General features: G+C 40.4%; 1 protein-coding gene across 1 annotated transcript; it reads left to right on the top strand.

Moving 5' to 3' along the window:
* Positions 1-6,678: 6,678 nt before the first annotated feature.
* Positions 6,679-24,834, top strand: jph3a (junctophilin 3a). Its single transcript, XM_030724595.1, has 5 exons — positions 6,679-8,038; positions 16,229-17,009; positions 17,518-17,642; positions 19,297-20,543; positions 23,568-24,834. Exons 1-5 carry the CDS (start codon positions 7,657-7,659, stop codon positions 23,646-23,648), a joined length of 2,616 nt encoding a protein of 871 aa, XP_030580455.1. The 5' UTR covers positions 6,679-7,656; the 3' UTR covers positions 23,649-24,834.
* Positions 24,835-26,064: the final 1,230 nt, after the last annotated feature.

Raw genomic sequence — 26,064 nt, 5'->3', positions numbered from 1 at the left:
AGTATGAGCACTCAAAGCGCTTATACAGCCTGTTTGCATTCACCCATGCACTCCCATTTATACAAGCACTTCCATTTTTACGAAGCTAAGTGCTTTTTTAATTAACTAACACTCACACGCATTCATACTCCGACAGAACGGTCGGAGAGCAACTTGGGGTTAAGTATCTTGCCCAAGGATTTGAACCGCTGACCTTCCGATCAGCAGGTGACCTGCTCTACCTACTGAGCTACAGCCACAAATGCTCATTTTGTAAAATGGTTTTCACATGCAGTATTGATAATGTATCTGAACTGAACTAAAATTACATTTTTAGGTTTCTTTTTTCCTATTTTGCTCGTAATTGAGAAGTTGTTGCCCAGTGAGCATATCCTGGGTATTCCTCCTTTCTGACTAGATCACAATTTAAAAAACTGATGACTTGTGTTCTATATGGCCTGAAACTAGTGACAGCCCATTAAAATCATCAGGAAAGTTCAGAGAAAGCCACAGACTTCTTTACAACCAAAACAGATCAGGAGTCGCCCTCTGTAGGCCATTAAAAAGAATGCAGCTTTAAGGTACTTTGTGTATGAAAGATGCGACTTCCATATCTAAAAAGTGCTGCGAACTACAGCCTATAGACATGAGAGAGACTTTCATTTTTATTTACAACAGCTTCCTCAAGAAGCTTTATTTGTAAGGTAAAGCCCCGAATAATAACTGACTGGTAATTATTTTCCAATAGACTATTTTGGAAAATGTCACATTATAAAAAACAAAAAAAATTAAATGTTGCCATCAGTATAGTATGTTGCAATTTTTGCAGAAACATGATGCTCATGTTAAATATTGCGAACCTTTGGGAAATTGAATATTATCTTGTATTATTATCTTGTAATTATGAATTTGCTTTCCCAAGATTACAATAAATACACCTCATAATTATGGCACAGCAAGTCACAATTACACGACAAGATCTTGATTATTTTTGTTGTGAAAGTGGAATGTACAGCTGTGTGAAGAGATACCAACATAAGTTAAACCAGTGCAGGTCCTTTTATTCATTAGCAATTTGTAAAACAACATGCAGCGAGTCATTTTAACCTTTATTTAGCCACACAAGCCGTTAAGAACAAATGTGAAAGGTAAGGCCTCTTAACCCTAGAACGCTAACACTGGGTGATTTTCACCCACACAATTTTTCTCATGTGATTTTCATCGTGTTGCTGCTGTCTGAGTTGCATGAGACTTTGGGTAGCCTCAGGGCGCTCATTGATGTCATTAATAGTATGGTTGATTCCCTCCTCCCATCTATGGTTTTTTCAAGAGGCATGCGTTGGGGTGATTTTCACCCGGCGTTAGTGATAGAGAGTAACATATTTTATGGGTGGAATTTATCCGATGTTAGTGTTTGTGTGTTTAAATCAGGCGCTCTTTGCGCTTTTCAAGGGAAACAACATTCAGGTTGGACACATTGTGTGACACCTGTAACAGGAAGAAACGACAGGTGTCATGTCTGCTGTCGACCAGTGTGCCCTCGCCATTACTATCCTGCCTGTACTGACTGCATGTAAGGCATACAGTAAGTTAGAGTTGTCCCAGAATTTGCATATAATGCTTAATTAGTATAATGGCAATGAATAAATATTACTTAATGGTAATTTCCAAGAAAATTCATATAATCAAAAGAATTTGGTAATTTTTCCCTTCTCAAAAAATGCCATATTTTGTCTAGCTCTCCCACAGTTATCAGGGATGCAGGAAGACTGTGCCTTTACCAGACAGGGCTCACACGTCCCAGGAATGGGTGGACCAAAGACCAAGTTCTCAGCAGCATTATTTTTTTTGTTAGGACATTACCTGTTTAGGATTACCTGATTTTCCAATAATTTATCTGCTTTTTTGTAGGGTCATCCATGGTACCTTTTTTTAAATTTTATGTGATGTTGTATGTTGTAAAATTAAAGAAGGGTTCCAAAACTTGTCAAACAGTGTTGTACTTTTAAAATAAATTGATGAAAACTATATTTTATCTGTAATTTTATACTGGGTAAAATATACCCAGCGTTAGTGATGGTGTTACTAATTTTAACGTTAGTGTTCTAGGGTTAAGGAAATGTGCATATGGAGCGACAGTGAGGGTGGAGGGTGCAGTCGCCCCTGAGCCCACTCTGTCATACACACTGGTAAAACACTGCCTCCTGGTGGTGAAACGTTTTGTTAAATTCTGCGTATTGTAATAAAAAACACCTTTGAATGTCGACTTTGTTATATCACTGAACCCACAAATAATGTTACAAGTAAAGGTATAAATTTGTTATAAGTAATCCATGACTTTAAGTACCAAGTAAATACATTACTTTTTTGAGTAATGACCTGAGGACTGCTAATGCTAGCTGCTAATTCTGGTTACATAGTAAACTGAATGTTTATGTGACGCTACTTATGATGGCGTTAAGAGAGTGTATGCAGGGAAGTCCAGTTCATTCTCTCTGTAAACACTCCCCTCCAAATGGTTTGGATACAGGTGGCAAAAATACAGATATTACTATTTATTTATTTTTTGGCCACAGCCGCTAGACAGACAGGAAACGGGGAAAGACAGGCGGGCAGGCTGCGACAGGACTCGGGCCCGCGCCGGCACATGCACTGGCCGCTGCTCCACCACCGAGCCACCTGGGCACCTCCCCATACAGCCATTCCTAAGTAGAAGTACAGATGCTTGTGTTAAAAAATACTGCTAAAAGCTGAAGTACTGATTCAACTTCTTTACTCAAGTAAAATGAAAAAGTACAATGTAAATATATTTAAATAAAAAAGGAAAATATAGCTGTTTGAAGGATGTTTCTACCATCTATTTTTGTGCAAAGCTAACTGCTGAACCTAGTGCTATATTAATATAATAATACAAATAATGTTAATATATGGGGATACAAACTTCAGTCTGAATTCTAATTCTAATGAATGTACTCATCTCTAACATCTCTTATGTAGAACACGTGCAAAGAAAATGTTGTCTACATTGTAGAGGGTGGCTTTGCTTTGGGATCTAAACAGGAAAATTAGTACAGTCAGGGGTTAAAGTGGGATTCAGCAGGTGGGGGAACCCTAAAATCAGTTGTAGTGGCTCAGCGTGGAGAAAAGAATCACAGCTCACATTAACTTCTGTTGTGAGTCCCAGTAGATTTTCTTTGTGTACAGGCTGTGATCACTGCTGCTGCTCTTTGTGGACTTACACAACTGAATTCAACAAGATATAAGCAGATTTTTCACAAGCTATCTTGGATGATTTCCATCCCTTACACTGACAGTGTACTGTCTTTATATTACAGTATACAGTTGGTAAAAAAGTGGAATTCAGTGAATGAATCTAAGCTTCATCAGCTTAAATTCAAATTCATCTCTGCTACACTTGATGTAACCAAACTGCAACCATGAGTGGCAAGCTGCTGTGCACCAGTCCGACACAGAGCTTTACTGTAAATTCACCACAATACAGCAAATTAACCTGTTTATTCTGCACTAAACTGCCAAGCATTTTCATGCAACCTTTGAATAACACAAAGTTAGTATTTCTCAGTTTGTTTTGCAGGATGTTTCTATCAAATGTCACTGAGTAGTCCTTACCTTTAAATGTAACCTGTCTGCTTCCTGTCCTGTCTTTCTTACATCTTTATCTTTGAGTGAACCTCTCTCTCATTCTGGGAAACAGCAGCTGGACCTTTAGACACACTGTGCGACAAACTGCACACAGACAGTTTTCTGATATTTGCTGAGCTGATAGAAATGTTGTATTTGAAATGGCCAGTTTAAAAACAAGCTCCTCTTCTGTAGGGCTAGCTAGATGCTGAACTTATGGACATCAGCACCAAAAAGGCCATTCTGGTTCATTCCAGTATAGCACTATAAATGATGCATAAATGATATATTTTTTAAATGTTTCATCTTTTTTGTATCCAGTAAGCCCCATTGATGGAGGAACACCAATAGGATTGTCTTTCATATGTCATTGTTCCTTCATTTAGGCTCAAATCAGTTTGATGTTTGAAGGCGCAGTGATGGTAAATAAAAACTTCCCTCAGATGAGTTAAACCTGAAGTAAAGAACCTGTTTTGAAAATGTAAGGAGTAGAAGGGTGGAATGTGCCAAGTAGAACAGAGACATGGAGAATTTTTTATGGACCGATGAGACAAAGATTTAACTTTACCAAGGTGATGGAAAGGCTGAAGTTTGGAGAAAGAAAGGATCTGTTCATGATCCCAAACATACGAGCTCATCTGTGAAACACGGTGGAGGTGATGTCATGGCTTGGGCTTGCATGGCTTCTTCTGGGACGAGCTCATTAATCTCCATTGCTGATGTCATGCATGATGGCAGCAGTACAGTGCTCTTCCAATACTTTTGGTCACAAGGAAAACAGGTGAGTTCAGACAAAAGGTGCTGTCTTCTGAACTGTGTATCAGATCCAGATGAAAGTAAGTACCTGGAAATAAAAGCTGAGATGTTGATCTTTTTTCTCATGTTGATGTTTCAGTCTAGAGCAGAAATAAAGGGACTGGCCTCAGTGTTCCAGTACACTTGGAGAGGAGTGTAGTTTTATCTGCTAAATGCCTGTCTGTCAGCCCGATGCTGACTTTGCTGTTAGGTTTCTTTGTAGGCTCCTGCAACAGCAAAATTAAATACTAACATCACCTTATGTAACTTTTTTAAAATTGGGCAACTAGCAGAAAGGAACAGTTACTACACAGTCATTACATTTTAGTATTAATGTTGCATTTAATAAGGATTTCCATTTTGTTTGGTTTTATTCACAGTTTCTCTGCATTCTGCTACCACTGACCTGCTCATGGCACTACTCACGATAGAATACACAAATCATTTCACATAGATATTAAATATAAATCAGTTAGTTAAAAAGTTGTATCCAATGCACAAGAAACTGTTTTTGCATTGGATACTTTTACTTATAGGTTACTGCTTATAGTCAGAATAAAATGTGCAACATTGCTGAAAATATGTATTTACCACAGCTATGGTGACAGTTTGTATCTAAATTATGCCTAAATTCTTCCCACTTATATGTTTGATACCTTGGAACTTTTGCCCTTCTAAACCTGTGGTTAAGACTGTATAAGAAGCAAGAAATGATCAAACTTCATAACACCAAACAGATGTGACCAAATCTCAAGTACAGAATTAGTGATAACACTGAAACCTCTCTTCTTGCATCTGCTCGCTCGCTCTGTCTTTTCTTTGTTTACACTACAGTGAGCAGAAAAGGATCTGCCATAATGCCTTTGAGATATTTTTCTGCCTCATTTGTGTCATTTGGACCTAATGCTGGCTCCATATTCCTTTGTTTATTCTCTTTGTTAGCGGACAGAAAAGAGCATCACGAAGGTCTGCTATATGATGCTGTGCTTCAATGAACACTTAGATTGACATTTGCTCTGCAGGACAATCATTTGAAAAGGGAAAGTGCAAATACAAAAAGTTGCAAATGCCGTTCGGTGTCCTCCTGAATCACATTTTCCATGCAGTTCAGTTCAAAAATGTTTGAACAAAAACATTTTGAAATGAAAAAAGATGCTGAGCACTGATGAGCTGACATGATGCTTTAGTTCAAGGGAATGAACAAAAACTGCTTTAACTACATTGTGAATACAAACTTTAAAATTTACGTGAAAAAGTATAAATGTCCAAATTAATTAATTAATTAAAAAACAAATTTGTTTGTTGCTACAGCAAAATGTAGGTCAGCCAGAAATGCAACATACTCAGCATTTATTTTGAATATTTTAAAAATTGATTATTCTATAATTATTGTATTTTTTTTAGGTGGTGAAAAATGTAATATTACATTTTTGTAAAAACAGTCTTTATAGGATTTTAATCATTTTTAATTATGAAGTTATGAAATATTTTTGTTTATCTAGGTCAGAATAAAATGCTACACCTTGTGTGTTCTGAAAGCTTTGTGTGTTCTCACTGTGCGTTACATGTCTAACAGAGGTTGCGTTGTAGGGTTCCACACGCTTATATGAATAAATGATACAGCAAATGTAAAATTCATAAGACTTTTTTAATCTCTTTCCTGTGGATTGTCTCTCAGCCCTTCATTTGCTGCTCACCAAACCTTCAGTGATACAAAACTTTCCAATACCATCGAGCTCCATTCATTGATTAGAAAAACATTTACCAGATAACTTCTGGAAATTAAGACGACTGTGTCTGCTTTTCCAAGTCAGACCACAGAGACACTTATCTGCAGGTCTCTGTGGCCTTTTTGCCATTTAAGGAGGTTGCACAGGTTCTGAGTGACAGATACAGCTACACTCCATTGGTTTGCCTTTGACAGAGAAAAAAAAACAATTAAGGAGCGCACAAACCTCCTGTTATTAGGAAAACAGATTGCTGATTGACCAGATTTCAGTCTGGGAGGGGGATGAGTGTCAGAGGGAGGGAGAGAACGAGAGAGAGAGAGAGAGAGAGAGAGAAATGAGGCTGGATAATTAGGAAAAGCAGGCTGTATTCCCACAGGGAAAGAGCAGCGAACTCTGCACATGCAGTTATTCGCACCATCCTTCCGTCTCTATCTCTTTAAGAGCTCTGAGAAGGAGTGTGTGTTCGCTCTGTGTGCGTGTGCGTGGGGGAGGGGTATTGGCTGGGGTGGAACAGTCCTGTAATGAGCAGATTTTAGAGAGAGAGAGAGAGCGAGAGAGGCCAAAAAACAAGAGAGGACAGATGACTTGGTGGAATTGGGATATTACAACAACAATCCAGATTTAGGTGAGCGCTGACATGGAGAAGACAAAGGGGAAAGGAGAGGAATAATTTCTGCTTCTGCATTTGCATCCCTCATCTTGACAAGAAAGAGTCGCCTTTGGATCCCAGCCGAGCAGAGAGGAGGAAAAGGGGGAAGAAGAGCCGGGGAGATATTCACACTGCTTTATGTCCGCCAAGGCGTGTGTGCAGGGCTGAGTCTGTTTGTGTGCCATGGATGTGTGTCTCTGAGCGTTAGTCTGGATTGCTGCTATCCAGGCCATGCTATAGAAAAACATCTTCAACTCCTCTGCTCCTGTTTTTTTTTAAACATGGCGTACCAGTGCAGCAGTATCCCAGTCCTGTATCCATCCCTGTGAGCTGGTGCTGCAGGGATGTGGGGATGCTCTAATGTGTGATTGAGCCAAGCTCACTCGTTTGCTGCCACCTCCGCCACTCTGTGGGCCTGTGGGACTGCTGGAAAAGCCTAGGCCTCGCTTGTCTGGAGCGCCCCGCTGCACGGCCGAGGCGACGGGCCTGTGAGGGTGCGTGGTGAGCAGGAAGGTGGAGGAGGAAGTGGAGGAGGAGGATGAGAAGCACTCTGAGCCCGCATGCCCATGGGAAGCAGCATGCACGGCAGCTGTGTACGTCACTCCAGACCCATCGCTGAGGCTCGGATTGCTTCTCCTTCATGAGGCAATGCTCTATGGGCCATTTTCTGCTGTTTTTGAAACACCCAGCTGGCGTTCCACATACTAAACAAAGAGGAGAGGGAGTTTCGAGTCCCTGAACCTCCATGCTACCTTATTTAAACGAGGCCTCCTCCCTCCTTGCTCCTTCTGAGTGAACCAGGCCCTTGTTTTTTTTCCTTTCTCTTGACGTTCTAAGGATTTGCCTAAACCTGTTTCATGCATGTCCACTGGAGGCAGGTTTGACTTTGATGACGGGGGGTCGTACTGCGGGGGGTGGGAGCAGGGTAAGGCTCATGGCCGAGGGGTCTGCACAGGACCCCAGGGTCAGGGTGAGTACGCGGGGGCCTGGAGCCATGGCTTCGAGGTCCTGGGCGTGTACACGTGGCCCAGTGGAAACAGCTACAAGGGCACCTGGGCACAGGGCAAGCGGCATGGCATTGGAGTGGAGACCAAGGGTCGCTGGGATTACAGAGGGGAGTGGACGCAGGGGTTCAAAGGTCGATATGGGCAGCTGGAGAGCACGGCCAGTGGGGCCCGTTATGAAGGGACATGGAGCAATGGGCTACAGGATGGATATGGCACTGAAACCTATTCTGATGGAGGTAAGGATGCTAAAACTGTCACATGCCAGAGCCACTTTACTCCCTGCCATATGTTCATTTATTTTCAGACCAACTTAAACAGCAGCTTGGTCCACTTTAACATCTCTGAATAAAACATCCCAGCTTGTTCCACAAACTGCTTTTCAAGCTGCAAGTGGAGCAACTTGCTTACTTTTTCTGCCGCTTAGCTGCACTATAACACATCCAGAAGGTAGGCCACATAAATAACATACAGGTCACATCTATGTGCACAGAAAGCTTAGTAAAGAGTCCTACTGGGCACCACACCAGGGATCTAGGTGGTCAAAGGGTCATATTTAGTATGTGTAATTGTATAGTATTGATAGCATACAATGTGAAAGTTTACATACACTCATCAGGGTTCTAGCCAGAAAAAAATGTGTGAGTATGTGTGTGTGTGTGTGTGTGTGTGTGTGTGTGTGTGTGTGTGTGTGGGGGGGGGGGGGGGGGGGGGAGCTTGAAATTGTCATTTATGCTCCCCTTTTCTACTTCTTCCCCCTCGATTTAACGCTGGTCGCTATTTTACATCCTGTAGCTGCAGGATATCAAACATGAACAGGACCGTTGTGAGATCATGCATGCACATTGTGAATGAAACTAGCCATCCCCGGTGGTAGATTGCAAATTGTGGTGAAATAATACTATAGTGCAGTGATCTAGCGAGAGAAAACAAATCAGTCTGGTATCAGCGAAGGGGTGGAGGGCACGGGGTGTGCGCTCGCTCATTAGTTGCAGTGATAAAAGAGTTCCAATAGCAAACCAGTGAAATTCTCAGCCCGGCTCAAGACGACCTCAGCATGGCGCAGCACTGGGTGATCAAATGCTGGCTAGAACCCTGCTCATTATGTGCATGAATGTTGTGCTAATTTTAGGCTTTTAATGATTTCTTTGAACTTTTCATTTTCCAGGATGGAATGATTGTAAAGCATAAATCTTACATGACTTTAAAAAACAAGAATTGGGTGCACAAGTTTGAATTTACTTTGGATTTTCTCTAATCCACACAGAGTCAAAAGTACACTTACACTCCGACCAATATTTGGTTAAATGTCCCTTAACAAGTTGCACTTCAACCAGGCACTTTTGGTAGCTATCAACAAGCTTCTGGCATAATTTGAGCTGAATATTTGACCACTCCTCTTGGCAGAATTGGTATAGTTCATTTAAATTAGTTGGTTTCCTTGAAGGGACCCAACTTTTAAGCGTAGTCCACGCTGTGGTCAGGGCTTTTGGAAGACTCCATTGTGTCCAAGTTTAAACTTTCTAGTTGTTGAGTTGAGATGAAGTTGAATAATTTGGAGGTAGTTCTCCTTCTTCATTACTCCATCTACTTTATGCAAAGTACCGATAACATTTGCAGTAAAATGGCCCCAGAGCATGAGGCTACCATCACCATGCTTGACACTTGGTACAGTGTTCTTGGGTTTGAAAGCCTCACTTTTACCTCTTCTCACTGTGGTCAAATAGCTCAACTTTTGTTTCTTCTGACCATAAAACTTTTGGCATTTGGCTTGTCCATGTGAGCAGGTGCAAATTTCAGATGAGCTTGAAGGTGTTGATTTTAGAACAGGCAGTGACAGTGTGGGTATTTTTTCCAGACTTTGGCAAGGTGGTGTCACATCTGAATAACTTTCACTTACGTACAGTTGTTTCAACTGATGATCTTCGAATCTGCATTTGTTTAGAATTGGCCCATTCAGCTTCTGGAATAGCCATCCCAAAATCTCAACCTCAGCCCTATTGAGAATTTGTGGACTATGTTTAAGAGCCAGGTCTGTGCCAGGAAGCCAACCAATTTAAATAAACTCTACCAATTCTGTCAGGAAAAATGGTCAAATATTCAGCTAAAATTATGCCAGAAGCTTACTGATGGCAACCAAAAGCATCTGGTCTAGGTGCAACTTTCTAAGGGACATTTAACCAAATATTAGTGGGGGTGTATGTGTATTTTTGACCTTGCATGTATACTTTTGACCCTGTGTGGATTAGAGAAAATCCAAAGTAAATTCAAACTTGTGCACCCAATTCTTGTTTTTTAAAGCCATCAAAGATATATTCCATACAGTCATTTTACCCTAAAGAAAGAACAGTTCAAAGAAACCAATAAAAGCCCCAAATTACCATGATATTCATGCCTGTGATGAGTGTATTAATGTATGCCTTCCATGGCAGGAACCTTTTGCTTTTGAGATCCAGCTTTAGCTTCACAGTCAACTGTTACAGTCACAGAAAGATACAGAAAAATGACAACAGACGGAAGTTAAACAATTACAAAGAAATGCTCCAAAGCTACAAAAAGAAATCAAATTTATACAAAGTAAATTGAGTGGAGGGAGTCACGAAATGATCCTGAGGAAACAATAAAAAGCCACTGGGAGATGAAAATGGATAAAAAGTGAGTCACAAAAAAGAAACAAAATCCCCAGAGACACAATTTGAAAACAAAGAGGTACAAATTGACTTCAAAATGACACAAAGCAGCTGCAAAGAGATATATATTGACTTCAAAGATGCACAAATTGGCTACAAAGAGGTGCAAATCAACTTCAAAGAGAAACTAATTGATCTCAAAGAGACACAAATTGACTACAAAAAAGCAGAAAACACCCACAAATACACACTATAACTAGAAGGATATTAAAAAAAAGACGCAAAAAGTAGCAGACACTATAAAGAGACAAATATTTAAAGCCAAGAGGCACAAAGTGACCACAGAAAATTATCATGAAAGGCTCAAAACATACAGACACAGAGATACAACTGTACAAAAGCTACAGAGAGACTGAAAATAGCAAAATATGTAACCTAGCTACAAAAATGGGCAAAATGAATAAAGAAGGTCAAAAGACACCAGAAGACATTTTACTGAGACTTTGTGTGTTGTTAGTGTGTTGTGTTGTTATCTGTGCAGTGTCCTAGTGTGGGGGCATTAACAGGACAGGGAGCTCTGCCCTGCTGACCAGCCTTTCATGTGAGATTATTGGAGAACACAGTCTCCAAAAAGAGGGCGCATCTAATATTAGAAATTAAACCATTTCGAGTTGTCATTCTTGTTTAGACACACAAACTTACCAAAACACATCTTCACCCCTCTTTTCCGTGCGATGTAAAGTCTCAATGGAAAAAACGGAAACAGCAGGTCAGCGTGTCACAAGAGACCAGTTCGCGCGGCTCTCCTGCTCTCTGATTGGCTCACTGCCGCTGTCATTTCTTTTTTATTTCTGACTTTGGGGGCTTGTAATGTAGGCCGTTTGATCACCGATGCTAGCCTGACTCCGAGGACCCGGATGATGGAACGCGAGATCAGTGAGTGGTGCAGGTGGAATGAAAACATTGCGTGTGCCCGTGGGTACTGAAGGTGGAGATTGTTTACTGGGAGGCGGTGGCCTTTTTTCTTTTTTTTATCCCAGCGCCAGTGTGAAGGCTGCAAGGGTTTATACGCTCTATTTTAACTGGGGGACTGCGTCACGCGACAGCTCTGCTCCTCTCTTCCGCTCACGTGGGAGACCACCGACAGAGGAATGTAGAACGCACGAACTGACACATTTTCTACAACCCAATAAATGTGCAGGTTTTCTCCATCAAAGACCCCACTCCATAACACACACACATACGAGGGAGGCTCACTGACAGGCCTGCTAACAGAGCAAGTGCTCATTAAAAACCGTAACAGCCGAATGAGACGACCAGAGCAGTCCACAGGAAGCCTCATAAAGGCCGGCCGAGCGCGAAGCAGGCCCTGCCGGTTTCAGCACCGCGGACAGCTCCGATACATTAAGCCTAAAAAAGCTCAGCAACAGCCCACAAACACGGTGTAACAGCTGCGTGGCACATATACTGTGGAAAAAAAATAAAGATTTAAGACTTGAGTTTGCTTCAGATATTACCGGACTTGGGAGTAAATATGGCATTTTATTATTTTATAATACCAAACTTGTAGTGGGTTGTAACTGAACTCCTCTCTGTGTTTCCTTGCGCAAACGTTTGTGTGTATTTTTTGCATATTTGTCACACTTACATGTTTAAATCATCTGACACCAACAAGGTCGGCAACAGTCCTATAAAACAACAGGTAAACAATACTCAAGAAAATCCCCAAAACCAAGACTAGTTTTGAAGTGTTAATACTGTAACTACTAGCTTTTTTCAGCATGCTATCTATCTATCTATCTATCTATCTGTCTGTCTGTCTGTCTGTCACAAGTCGACTGCACACACTTGACTCTCCCCCACATTTAGGCTAGAGTAGCTGCATGTAGTCATTTAGCATTATATTTAATTATTTTCTGCTCCATTGTCTTGTTTTTTCTGTTTTTCTGTTTTTCACTCAAAGAAGGAAAACCCTTCTTTATTTTCCACTGAGCAACTTTCATTGTTATTGGGGTTTATTTAAAAACAATCATGCACTACACTTGTGAGAGTGAGAGGAATCAGGTAGGTGCCCCTTAGAGGAACTCAGAGCTCATGTAATGCCATTGCAAACTCATTTGCACATTACCACTCCTGTGATTTAAAGTTTGCCAGCCCTCTGGAGCCCCAAACAGTTGCTGGCCTTTCCTAGTAGCAAGAAGCACCTTTGTATTTTAAAAGTAAATACACATTGTTCTTAAGGAAGACCTCTTTCCAATTTATCCTCATAGTGATATTATACTGATGCTTATCTGTTTTGAACATTGGTTACTGGTCAGTCCATGGAGGACAAAAGATGACTAATATGAATAAATAATTCCCAAAATGAAGTTGATGTGGAAATCTATATATAATCTATAATCTACATCTATAAAAGTCATTCCTGAAAACTAGTTCAAATCCGAGTGGCATCTCATGCTGGTACACCCTTTCATAAATATTCAGACAATCTTCAATCAATGTTACTGAGCCCCGATCAATCGAATGCATCATGGATAGGCTCAGGTTAAAAATAATGGCATCTGCTGGTATTTCTTCAGATTCCTGCATATCAAAATGCAGAATCTGTGGGCAAAAGATAAGATTTTTGGTAGTGGAAGAATTCTTTTTTCTCATTTTTTGTCTGTTTGTAGTCTGAGTGGAACTGACAATCACCTATGAAGAGAATAAGGCTGAAGAGCAAAGAGGAAACTCATTTGCTGAAAAGAAGTCTCAAAACCATCAGCTGTTGTCCGAAGTACTCCACAGTGATAAAACGGTTTACAGCTGTTGTGAAGGGCTGCATTAACAGGCTTATAAAGAGATAAAAATTAATACTGAACAGAACTGATTTCAGGTTATTGGTGCAGCCCTCCAGTTTCTCATGTGGTCCCTTGGGAAAATTAATTGGTCACCCCTGTCTAAGACAACAGCTGGGACCAGGTTTTTTTTATATATATATATATATATATATATATATATATATATATATATATATATATATATATATATATTTTATTTTTCATTTCAACTAGTTTGAATAAACAAAGAGGCAGCCACGTATTTCTTGTCAGGCTACAGACATGGAAACAGCCAGCTAAAACCACCAGGGACTGTAGGCAGTCTAAAAAGATGGACACATCCATGTGACAAGACATCACACATTGGTTAGTGAAATCTCGTTATGAAGCATTGAGCTGACCATGTTCACCACTGAAATCTTGGAGTTGTGATGTCAGATGTGATGAGTAAGGGGAAGATCTGATTGTAAAGCAACTTGTTATTGACAAGTCAGTCCTGCTTTCTAACGCTACTAATGACCAGAATTTATGAAATGAACTTCATGTGTGACGTGTGATACATCAGGCATTAGTATGCATTAAACACAGTTTTATAAATGCATTTCAAAATAAAGAGTGACTTTCACTTTAAATTAATGAGCAGTTAGGATCAATATTATTTAGCATTAAATTAAAATATATTGATATTTCTTCATTTACTGTATCTGCTCTTTTTATTGTGTATGTGGGAAAAACTCAGTTTAGGCTCCTTTTATAGTGAGTACAGGTAACATGTGAGGCATAACAGACTCTGTTGAATTTTATGACCTACTAATAAGAATGTTCTTATAGGAAATAATAGACGCTAATTTTTAAAGTGATTATGAACATCTACAGCTACTGCTTTTTAACTACATCTGATGTTTGTATTGACTCTAGTTTCCAGTGGAAGGATTAGTTAGCTCGAATTAATCGGCCACTCTAAAAACTGAAATACAACTCTGGGTTTTGGGCTACTGTGTGATCTGACTCGCAGCCCTGATTGTAGTCACCTTGCTAGACTGATGACTTTAACAGTCATCAGAGTCAGTTGTAGCAGGAGCTACTGAACCCAAATTACATGAAAGAGACAGCTATTAAAAGGCTGCCTGCAACATTAACCTCTCCAGCTTTATAAGTAGGAATGAGTTCTGCTGTAAGTGAAACTAACACACTGTTAAGTTTCTTGCCCAGAAACATGAAACTTTAGATTTGCTTCAGCCCTTGTTCTGATCACCTTGGGGATTTGAGGAGAGGATGCTGACCTCTCTTTAGAGCAGACTTGCTTTGTTTGCAAGTTACTCTCAGGAGCTTGCCCTCTTACCGGAGGTCTGGGCATCGACTGAGTTGAATTTTTTATTTTTTTTCCTCAATGTAGACAGAGAGGAGTATAAGGAGAGAGAGGCCATGACATATATAAACCTTTAGGGCTGATTTCAGAGCATCAGCAACCCTCTCGTTCTGTCGTAGTATGCTGGCTTGTCTTCTGCCCGCCTCCTCCATCTAACTTGCCAAATCTTAAACAGCTGAGGCGTAAAGATTCCCTCACTACAGCTTGGCCTGTTTTTACAAAGTACATATGTGTGTTTTCTGCAGTCTGGGAAAAGCCAAAGATCTAGTGTTATTCTGGGTTTATTTCAAGTGGTTCTATTATTTATTTTCACTGCTTTAATACTGTGCCACTATGCTTCAGGATGGCACTGCTATGTTTAACAGATTTTATTCTTGGCATTGTGTAGTGAGCACATAAAGATGCATATACACATACAGTATCTATTAGATCTGATGCTTGTCACTGAGCAGCTTTCTCACACTATGGAATATTTTATAAATATCCATGCACATGAGGCCAGGATGGCATTTTTAGACTGATACATGGATGCAAATTAGTATGCAAATCTCCAGTGTGCCCACAGTGAGTCCAGCCACATTCTTGTCAAGCTTTTAGTGATGAGCTTTTGTTTAAATTTCACAGCAGATTTATGGCTGTAACTTGTTGAAACTTACTTAGTTTCATCTACAGTCAACACAGAAACTAAATAAAAGTGGCATTTCTCTTAGTATTTTTATTACATCACCAGGATTTTTCCTGTCTCAGAATAAAGGAAATTAGTTGCCATATCTGACAGTTAGCTATGCATTGTCCTGTTGCATTTCTGGCTACTTGATAACAGAAATTTTTATTATGCTTGAGTAAAAACCCTGATCAGTGAAAACTGTAACTGCATTCTTTCTCATGGCCAGCAGGGGGAAACTCCTCTGGTTGCCTCATGACTTCATGATATCACTCACTGGTTTCAAGTCATACTGAATACTACTTCTTGTGAGCTGCATGTTGCTGTGAGACAGGGCTGGATGTTGTGCTTTCCATGTCCTCACTTTTAGCTTAGAGTGTTAGCATGCTAACACGTGTGAATGGGTTCTAAAGATAGAATCATTACAAATGAGGCTGGTAAGAAAGTAGTGGAAAATTTTGGATTTTATCCTGAGCAATGAGGTGTGAGGTGTTTGGCTGATTACATTTGAAGGAAATCTGCTCAACCCTATGAGGTCAGGTACCCTAACTTAACTCCTAACCCTGTGCTGTATGAATATGTGAATTTTGGGTTTTGAAATTTCCTGAAACTTTGCAATTTGGCAGGATTTAGGAATCTGTCCTGGTTGTGCCTGAAATTACCTATATACACCTATTTGCAGTATTTAGTTACTCAGTATTGAGCATTTTGAGACTGTGAAGAACGTTTTTTGAGTAATGCAAAGATCATTTTGGCAAATTATTGCAGAACAGTTAGCAGACATTAATGTACATGTCATGCACACTGCTCTCTTTGGTCCAGTGTAGAATTTTATTAATGATCACAGTAGTGAATGAATTTTCACACAGAATTTGGACACTCAAACAAATGGCAGACTGTAATACAGTTCTTATGTTTGACTCGTGCTACATCTGTCCATCTTTCAGGAACCTACCAAGGCCAGTGGCTGGGAGGGATGCGTCACGGCTATGGTGTGCGACAGAGTGTACCGTACGGCATGGCAGCTGTCATCCTCTTCCCTCTGCGAACATCTATAAACTCCCTCCGCTCTGAGCACAGCCATGGCCCTCCTGCTGTGCTGGAGGATGGCACTGCCATCACACCCACAGATGGGGTGGTGGCCGGGCTGGCAGGGAGTCCAGTGGGCCGAGGTGGGTTTGCTCTGGTGGCTCCAAGTGAGGCCGAACGGCAGAGGAAGAGAAAAGGCCGCTTCCGGCAGTCCATCCTAAGCGGCTTAAAACTCCGGCGCTCTGAGTCCAAAAGTTCTCTAGCGAGTCAGCTCAGCAAGCAGAGCTCCTTCTGCAGTGAGGCTGGCATGAGCACTGTCAGCTCTGCTGCATCTGACATCCACTCCAACACCAGTGAGAGTGAGCAGGGTGCTCCTGTGGATGCCACTGTCACTGAAATGTATGCTGGAGAGTGGCGGAGTGACCAGAGAGCCGGCTGGGGCATAAGTAGGCGCTCAGACGGCCTGCATTATGCAGGCGAATGGGCAGGCAACAAGAGGCATGGATATGGCTGCACCACCTTCCCTGATGGCACCAAGGAGGAGGGAAAGTACAAGCAGAATGTGCTGGTGAGTGGAAAACGCAAGAACCTGATCCCACTGAGAGCCAGTAAAATCCGAGAGAAGGTGGACCGAGCTGTGGAAGCTGCCGAGAAGGCCGCAGACATCGCCAAGCAGAAAGCAGAGATTGCCGTGTCAAGGTTAGATCTTTCAGAAACCTGATCTCCTTCATGTATGCTGTATGATGAATTAGACCTCACAGGGTTAAAAATATAAAGACAGCTGCTGGGATTCAAATCTGTTCAATCTGGCTACAGACCTGAATAAACTGTGGAGTTTTCTGCATAGTTTTAGCTCAGGAGGCCTGGCTGCAAAACTTACTTGGAGCAGCAGGGTGCCACAGCAAACATTTATCCCTTAAAAGGCTAATCAAGCCATGTTTTTAATGTACACATAATATTTCTTCAAATTATTTTTTCAAAAATCTTTTGAGATACAGTCATGTTAAAAATATTTCTTCTCAATAAAACATATTTTTTGCAGTCTACCAATCTATTGTTTACCGACTATCTAAGCTTCACTACTCTGAATACCATTCCTGGATATTGTTTAGGTATAAGAGTCCGATTTTATAACGTCATAGATACAGTCATTTATCTTAAAATATACACCTTTTTTGACTGCGCTGTTTGTACCTGTCCTGTTCAGGATGAGTCACGCTCGTGGGAAGGCAGAGGCAGCAGAAGGAGTGGCGCAGAAAGCCATGGAGGAGTGTCGACTGGCTCGCATAGCTGCCAAAGAGCTCTCACCATCCTTTCACATCTATGGCAATGGTCAGTAAATACAGAAGTTTTGGTAAATTAAATGTAGCTAGTTTCACCTGCCTTACAAAGCTAAACCATAGCTACCTGGTTAGAGGTTAAGACCTGAATCTGACTTTTTGACATTTTACCTTGCCGTATAAACTAATACAACAAACACCTGCAACTTCTGTGGGAGAATTAAAACGGATAAAGCCAAACAGCAGTTTCTTCACTTTGGTAACAGTTAGCTAGATAGCTTTAGCTGAAGCTAATTTATCCACTTTACAGTTTCTTGTTATGAGCCATTTTTGCAACCAAGTTTGTTATGTATTACTAATAACTGAGGCATATCAATCTAATTGGAGTGTAGACAAAAATAGCTAAAAGCTAAGTGACAAAGAGGGGTGGGTCTGAATGTGAAACTACACTCACTGGCTAATGTCTTGTGATTGGCAAGTCCTTAGCCAATGAGCGTGCAATTTCATACGTGTATGACCAAGATTTTCAAAATAGACTTAATCTTTGTAAGAAAATGAGTCCCTGTGATTACAGAGGACAAGATGAGGTTGTTTTCTCAGAAACTTCTATAGGACAGGAAGTCTTTTTGCAAGCACAGTAACTTTTTTTCTGGCCCGGAAGCTACGTCCAAGTTTTTTAATTTATGATCTCCTGTGAAATGTACAGTATGTAATTAAACTACTATCAGCTATATATTTAAATTTATTGAGTGAAAATAGCAACCCAGTCTATTTTCAGTAATTCCCTCATACACCCAAAATAAATAAATGGTATATCTAAAAAAAGTTCCAGCAAAATGTAACCACTACATATACACATAGACTAAAAATCCTCCCAATAGTACTTCTCTGATACACAACTTACATTTGGAGGCACAGACTTGACGGGGCGTGGCCAGTCAAAAGGTTAAGGGCACTTTGTATTGTAAAGCAACGGCCATACAACAATTAATAATTATATCAGTTTGGCATTTGGCAAATTGGACAGTACCTAAGTCAGTGGTAGAAAAAAAAGCCAAATGCCTAGATCTTTGTATTGTATTGTAATACCCTTTAATCCATAAACATTAATCAAAACTAACTATTTTTGTGGGTTACTTGATGATGATGATTTTTGGAGGTAAAATAATCAACTGATAAACTGAAAGTATTACAACATTTCAATTTTTTTACAGTTTACTGTCCAGCCTGTAAAACTTCCAGGCTTTTCTCTCTATTTCACTGGCTCTATAGTACTCTGCCTTTTTATATTTTCCCACAGAGATCTCTTTGAAATAATAATAGCCATGAGTCATGGCTAAATGATTCAAATGCCCTAATTTATCTTAAAATATGCATGTATAAGTAAGCCTATTGAAACCTTTACAGATTAATAACATGTGAATTTGCGTTTAAGTGTAGGCCCAGTGTTAAACATTTAAACACATTTTCATCTCATAATAAACACGGAGCTACAAAGGATTAGCCTGTGAGAATTCAAATTAAACCAAGTATATTCACTTCCATAATCCTCTCTAAGCCGGCAGCAAAAGGCTCACTTTGTTTGCAGCTCTTCTCCTCCTTTTGGTACCCTGCATGCCGATGACACTCAAACACACTCACTCTGTAGGTTTTGATGTGGATGGGTGCCAAATCACGTCACTGGTGCTGTTCTTCTGTTTTCATAGGGCTTGAATATCAGCGGCCCAAACACCAGGATGCCAAGGACAAAGACCATGAGGTCATCTCCACAGGAACAGACAGTCCGGAGCTGTGCACTCCTGACACCACACCACCTGTGATAACACCTGATCTCAGCCCCGTGCTGAGTGTGCCCACCTCACCTCCCCACAGTCCACCCAAACACACCCATCGCCCCAGGAATGCTTGCTTCATGCGCCAGACCGCTGTGGATGATCAGGGTGGGGCTGAGATCCAGGTGCTGGTGGAAGGGCGGGGGATGGATCTGCCGAGGGGTGGGGCTAACAATTGGAGTGATGACATGTATCCAGATCGAGGGGGCAGCAGCCGCTCCACTACGCCCTCCCTTCTGGAGGAACAGGAGGGACAGATAAATGGTCATGAGCAAGCCCCTTTGTCCAACCACAAGCCACGTGAGAAATCCATTCCCAATCACAAGTCCCGGGACCATGCTTCCTCCTACAGAGCCTGGGAGCACTCCTTGTCCAACCAAAAGCTCTCCAAGCATGCCTCTTCCAATCACAAGTCAAGGGAGTACTCATCCTCCAATCACAAAACATGGGATCATTCGTCCACCAATCACAAGACCTGTGAGCATGCCTCTTCCAACTACAAGCCGCAGGTGCACATTTTATCCAATCACAAGGCCTTGGAACATAACATGTCCAATCACAAGACTTCTGAGCATGCTTCTTCCAATCACAAGCCCCAAGATTATATCTCCTCTAATCACAATGCAAAGGACCACGTCTCTTCTTGTTACAATCCTCGAGAGCATGTCTACTCTAACCACCATCCAAAGCAGCACAACCCCCCCAACCACAAGCTTAACGAGCATGCTGTTATTGACCAAAGGCTAGACGGCCACACTGGAGGCTGGACTGCTGAAAGCACCCTTAGGTGGAGCCCTGCCCACTCACGCCTCACACAGCAGGACGAGGAGAGGATGAATGACTATACGGTTGACATGAGGCTACACTGTCCGGACTCGCAGACTTCTCGGGGGCTGGGACAAGAGTCCCCAGCCCCTAAGAATAACAGGCTGCGATCCCGAGGCCTTCGACCAGTTAGAGAAGGATCCATGGACTCTGTACAGATGCTGGACAACCTGAATGTGGGGGCAGAGCTGGAGGAGTGGCCACTGCACAGGGACCTCACCCTCTCCCCACCCTTAAAGTCTCAGCCCATCACTCTGGAGCAGGAAGGAGAGCAGCTCACCCTCAAATCAAACTCAGTGAGTCCACACTGCTCTGTCAGACTTTACATATAAAAGTTCAAGTTTTAGTCACCAGTCAGTCCCAGTCAAGCCAATGTTAAACCAATCAATAATAAAATCCATAACCTGCCAAGCTTTATGTAGACCAAAAAGACTCATAAAACAATTACAAAAGGAGGGAAACTACTGAAAAAAATAAAATAACTGAAACGCGTCTAAAAACAATTCTAAACTAATTCAAAATGACTGGAAAAAAGATTCCTAAATACTACAAAGACACAGAAAATTAAGACTCTTGAAACAACTACAAAAATACTTTAAAGGGCCACGAAGAAACTAAATACAATTATAAAGAGGTTAAAAATAACCAAATCTTTGAATCTGTGGTTCCTGCTCTTATGTAAGAAGTGTGTGGAGGTTCATATGTAGTACCCATGGACAGGGGCCGGTTTGTCTTTTTTATTTAATCGCAGTCCCCCACTAAATTGACTGAAAAAAATTAGATAACCAGAATTTGAAGGCGTCTAACTATGAGATTGGTTGAGAAACTCTGTGTTCAATAAGAATGAAGATAACATGAAAAGAAAGGTTGATATGTTTATTCAGCAATGAAACAATACCCTACATTCTTCCCACTTCACAGTTCAAAAGTTAATTACCAAAACTTGATCTAAAAGAGAACTGAAAACTGGAAGTGCTCTGGTTTTAGAAGCATTTCCCTGTTTTCTGTTCCCATCTAAATGTACCCTGCCTCTCACCCTGTGACAGCTGAGATAGGCTCCGTGACCCTGAAAAGGATAAGCAGAAGAAAATGAATGGATGGATGTAGTTTTTAAAAAAATATCTTCAGTACTTAACAAAGAAACACAAGACTTTCCTGAATCAATTATCGTGAATGATTCTAATCGTTACACCAAATAACCGGAGTTCCGACCCCTTCCTGCATGTGGACACGTGGGGCTGTCATTATCAGGAGGAACTTGTGCATTTACAAAAATCTTGTAAATGTTTTTCACATGTAGTTTGCATCAGTGAGGTCCAAGTATGCCTTGTGAAGAACCAATGTGACCACTGTGTGACAGAACATTTAACACTCTGGACCCAGAAATTGAATTCTTCACTTTTTCCATTAGTGGTGATTATTGCATAGTTATTCTGAACAAACCATAAAATAATTAGCGTAGCATAAAGTTACCAGGTGTCCTTTTTGGGTCTCAACATGTACATTTAAGTATTAGTGTATTGTTGCTTTCTTCTTTGTATTTTAGTCAAGTGCCATAAATATGCGGCCATATTTACGTCATATTTTGCAGGGTAGAGTGGAAGAAGTAAAGCTGCAGACTGTTTTCAGTTTTCTCAGAACTCATCATTAGTCCTCTCCTGTCATTACAGGACAGAGTTTTAAGCAGTACAATTAGATGTTTCTTAGTGAAATTAATGTTTTTAATCAAAGAGCCATACATAAAGGATTTGTTTTGTACCCATAATTTATGTAATAGAACTGTCCTACTTCACAGATCTTCAATCTGTCAGAGGGGCTCAAAGAGAGCGATGTAGCTGACAGTACCACAATAATGCAATAAAGCACATACAAGAAATTTGCATGCAGGAAGTCATGTAAAACTCAACACACAAACAACTGCTAGGCTGTGTGTTACATGTCAATACAAAAAGAATGAAACTACAGCAATCAATATGTGATTAGAGACCATCAGCTTTAACCTCTTAATCTATTAACATTCACTAGGTTGCAAGGCACCTGTTTTAGGTTAAGGGTATAGTTAGGTTCCCTTTTACCAGCTTATAAGGGATTCTCACCTACAGGGTATACCCAAATGGAATTCTTATAATAGAAGAACCAAAACAACAAAATCCCTTTAAAGGTAGTTTTTGGTCTTACCCTCAACAGAGTTTTACAATTTTCACCAGCAGGGGGCAGCATTTTATCACTGGGTATGTTAGGATGCTTTCCAATGTGTACTACTGTTAAAATATAGATTTTTTTTTTTTTTTTTTTTTTTTTAGTTACCTGCATTTCCTCAAGGTGCTTTGCCTTTTGCTGGGGTACCAGTGTAAATGGAAACATGGTCTTAAAGACGTCCTTAGTTTAAATAAAGGTTATATTGACCATCATGTGGTACAAATTGGTGTTACCCCAAAGTACAGCTGGGTGAGTTGATATCTCTTCAACGCAATATGCAGATTTTTTGGAATCAAAGTCATAGAGGTTGTTTCTTCACATTATGGGAAGCTTTAGTTGAGTTTAGAAAATTTTGTACCACATTTACACACAAGAGTTTCAATGGTAGTATCTTCCTAGTTTTTGAAACTGCTTGTTTAGCATGTGGCTAAAGCGCAACCTAACTCTAACCCTATCCCTTAGTGGTTTGCTGGTGAACTGGTGGATGGGTATATTGGCTAGAGGCTGATATATCGACCAATAATAGCTATTTGCCGATCTCTTGGTAGTATAATTTATCATAGCTGATAAATGAAAAATTTAAAAAGTAAAAAAGTGGCAGGAGAAACACCCTTCAACCATATTATGAGTATTGATGTTGCATAATTTGTCCACCAGAAGGCACTCTGCAACCTCCCTTAAACAACACAGGTTTGAAAAACCCCAAACACAACAGCAGATAACCTGCTGGGAAGAGCATAAATGAGTAGATACATAACTAAACATTACAAATGTTTAGTTATGTTTAGTTATGTAAATGTTTAGCGATCTCTTAATAGTTTTGCATGTATGAAAAAAAAAACTGTGGCTAATATATTGGAATATCAGATTTTTAAATCATCTACTTGCCATACCCTGATTTAAATCTTATAAGGGAAAATGCACAAAAGAAAAAAAAAAATGCAACCAAACTCTAAGTTGTTCTCTGCTAATCTGGTGGATGCTAAGAGGTTCTTTTACTCAGATTTCCATTTTTAAAACTTGACTGGAGTGTAATTGGCTGTGTTTTTTGTTTTCATTGGCATAATTTGAGCAGTAACTGAACTAATTACTTTTTTTTTCTCTTCTCTCTTGTCTCCTAGGGCTCCAGCTCTATTCTGGTGGTTATGGTCATTTTACTCAATATTGGAGTAGCCATTCTTTTCATTCACTTCTTTATTTAAGCTTATACAGGTATGATCTACTAAGACTTATTGATAACTACGGTATATTATATTATTACTTACTGAGACGGACATTCTGCCTATTCGACTGGAGCCCGCAGCCTGAGTGATGGACACAGCAGAGCCTTTCTATTGTTGCTACTGGTCTTTTCACCTCTGTTGAAGCCCATTTCAGTTTCTACAAAAACACCATTCCTTTTCAAATGCTTATTTTGAATGTGCACCCATAGGATAAACAGTGGTTGAATTAGAGTCACAAGAAAGTAAAAAGTGCAGCTTTATTCTAGTGATGCATGGCTGTCCATCACCGACAGTTCAGAGGAGTGGAGATGGCACAGGCAGTGTTGCCCATTTTTCCACCACTCTAGACAAGAATATAGCAAACCTTGTTTCCTGGTTATCATAAGAAACATGTTAACCAAGAGCATGGCACACACTCAGTCCTAACCCCCCCTTTTACCTTTTAACCCTTTTCCTTTCCTCCAAATCCACCACTTTCTATTCGCACTATGCGCTACAGAACTATGCTGCAAGAGTAGATCCATTTTAAAGGGCTCCGTCATTATTCTTTTCCTTTTTTCTTTTCACTACACAAACACGCAACCATTGCATGAGGCTGTGTGAGATTTTAAAAAGTGCATTTTTCTATCCCTTTAACATCACTGTTCTGTCTTCATTTGTGCACACTTCATTCTGATTGTCACCTCTCAATTATCAGACACGTCACGTTCAACCAAAATCACAGAATATGACCAAACCATATTTGATTTGCGAAGTCAAATGCCAGCGATCGACACATGCCAAGACTCCCCGGGTCTAAATACTTGAGGAATTTCCTGAATTCATCATAAGTAAAGTGGAACCACACCAACACACATATTTGCGTGCAAGATAAACAAAAACAACAAAAAAAACAAACAAACAAAAAAAACAAAAAACACATAAAACACATTTAACTGCTGACATACTGAGGAGGTATCAGCCTTGCCCTTTGTACAGCCTTGAGACTGTTATGTTATAATCACTAATTCTAATATATACGTGTATGTGTCATTATTCAAGTTTGTTACTTTTTGCAGTTTGCAAGACAGAGAGAATGCTGAGTGCCTCGTATTTATTCATTTTTCTTCTCAAATTTATTTCCGACCCAACCCTAGAAAAAACACCCCATGTGGGCAGGCTAAGAGGAGACAAATAACCTTCAAAATTAAAAAAAAAAAAAAAAGGTGACCCCCCCCCCCCCCCCTTCTATCCCCGACCCCTCCACAAACTCAGACCTTCCCTCTTCACCCTGAAATGGCATGCACTGTTTTGTCTCTCTCTCCCAGTCCCCCTTTTGGACCAGTCAAAAAGGGAAAAATGGGGTTTCTACGGTGTCATTTCCAGATACTTTTTTTTGGGCCAGATGAGATTTTTATTTTCAGCATGTTTGTTTAGCCTGCTCAATCTGGTGTCAGTTTGTGAGTTTCTCCCTCTTGTCTCTCTTATCCAGCAACACAAGGCTACGTGAGACATGGAGAGCAGTGTAAAATAAACGCTAGCTTTTAACTCTCAGTGGATACTGAAATGTCCTGAGTTTATGAATGATATAAAAAGAAACTCTCTGCTACTGTATGTTTTATACTTCGCACCCAGTGGCATCATCATGTTGTGACATCATTGCATGCCCGAGCATGCTCTTTCTTACTCTTTGGTTTATGAGGTTGTTTCGAAGTTAATGTGGAGAAAATAATGAAATGTTTGAAATTAACAGGTTTGGTGTGGTTATTACATGATATTATTACTGAAAGTGATTCTACATCATAAAGGCTTTGAAAACATCTACAGTCAGTACTACAACTATTACAAACTACATGCTGAGTGGGTCTCAAAGTTATTCACTCTACAGTCTATTCCGTTGCTAAAAATTATGTCGTAAGCCCTGCAGCTGAAAAAAAAATAAATAAATAAAATATGAAGCCAAAATTGCAGTTCCTCAAGTGGCCACTTGAGATGCTCTCTAAAATCAAATCAATCCCCATGAATGGTAAATGGACGGGTTCTTATGCAGTGCTTTTCTACTCTACTTAAGCACTCAAAGCACTTTATACAACATGCCTCATTCACCCATTCACACCCATTCATACAAGCACTTTTTTTCTAAGCCTAAGTGCTTTCTATCTAACATTCACACTCCGATGAATGCATCAGAGAGAGGTTCAGTATCTTGCCCAAGGATACTTTGGCATGCAGACTGGAGTAGCAAGGATCTAACCACCAACCTTCCAAGTAGTAGATGATTTGTTCTACGTCCTGAGTACAGCCATCCTTAGAGGGGTAGCAGTGGAATAAGTGGCAGAGTTTTCAACCAGGAGCCTTTGGTTACATCCTGTTGGGACATGTCATTTTTAACTGACATTTTTCACTTTCTGCTTTG

Source organism: Archocentrus centrarchus, unplaced genomic scaffold (genome assembly GCF_007364275.1).
Source record: "Archocentrus centrarchus isolate MPI-CPG fArcCen1 unplaced genomic scaffold, fArcCen1 scaffold_37_ctg1, whole genome shotgun sequence".
NCBI classification, from domain to species: Eukaryota; Metazoa; Chordata; class Actinopteri; order Cichliformes; family Cichlidae; genus Archocentrus; species Archocentrus centrarchus.
The sequence above is the reverse complement of the archived record's forward strand: the minus strand, read 5'-3'. Positions and strand labels throughout refer to the sequence as shown.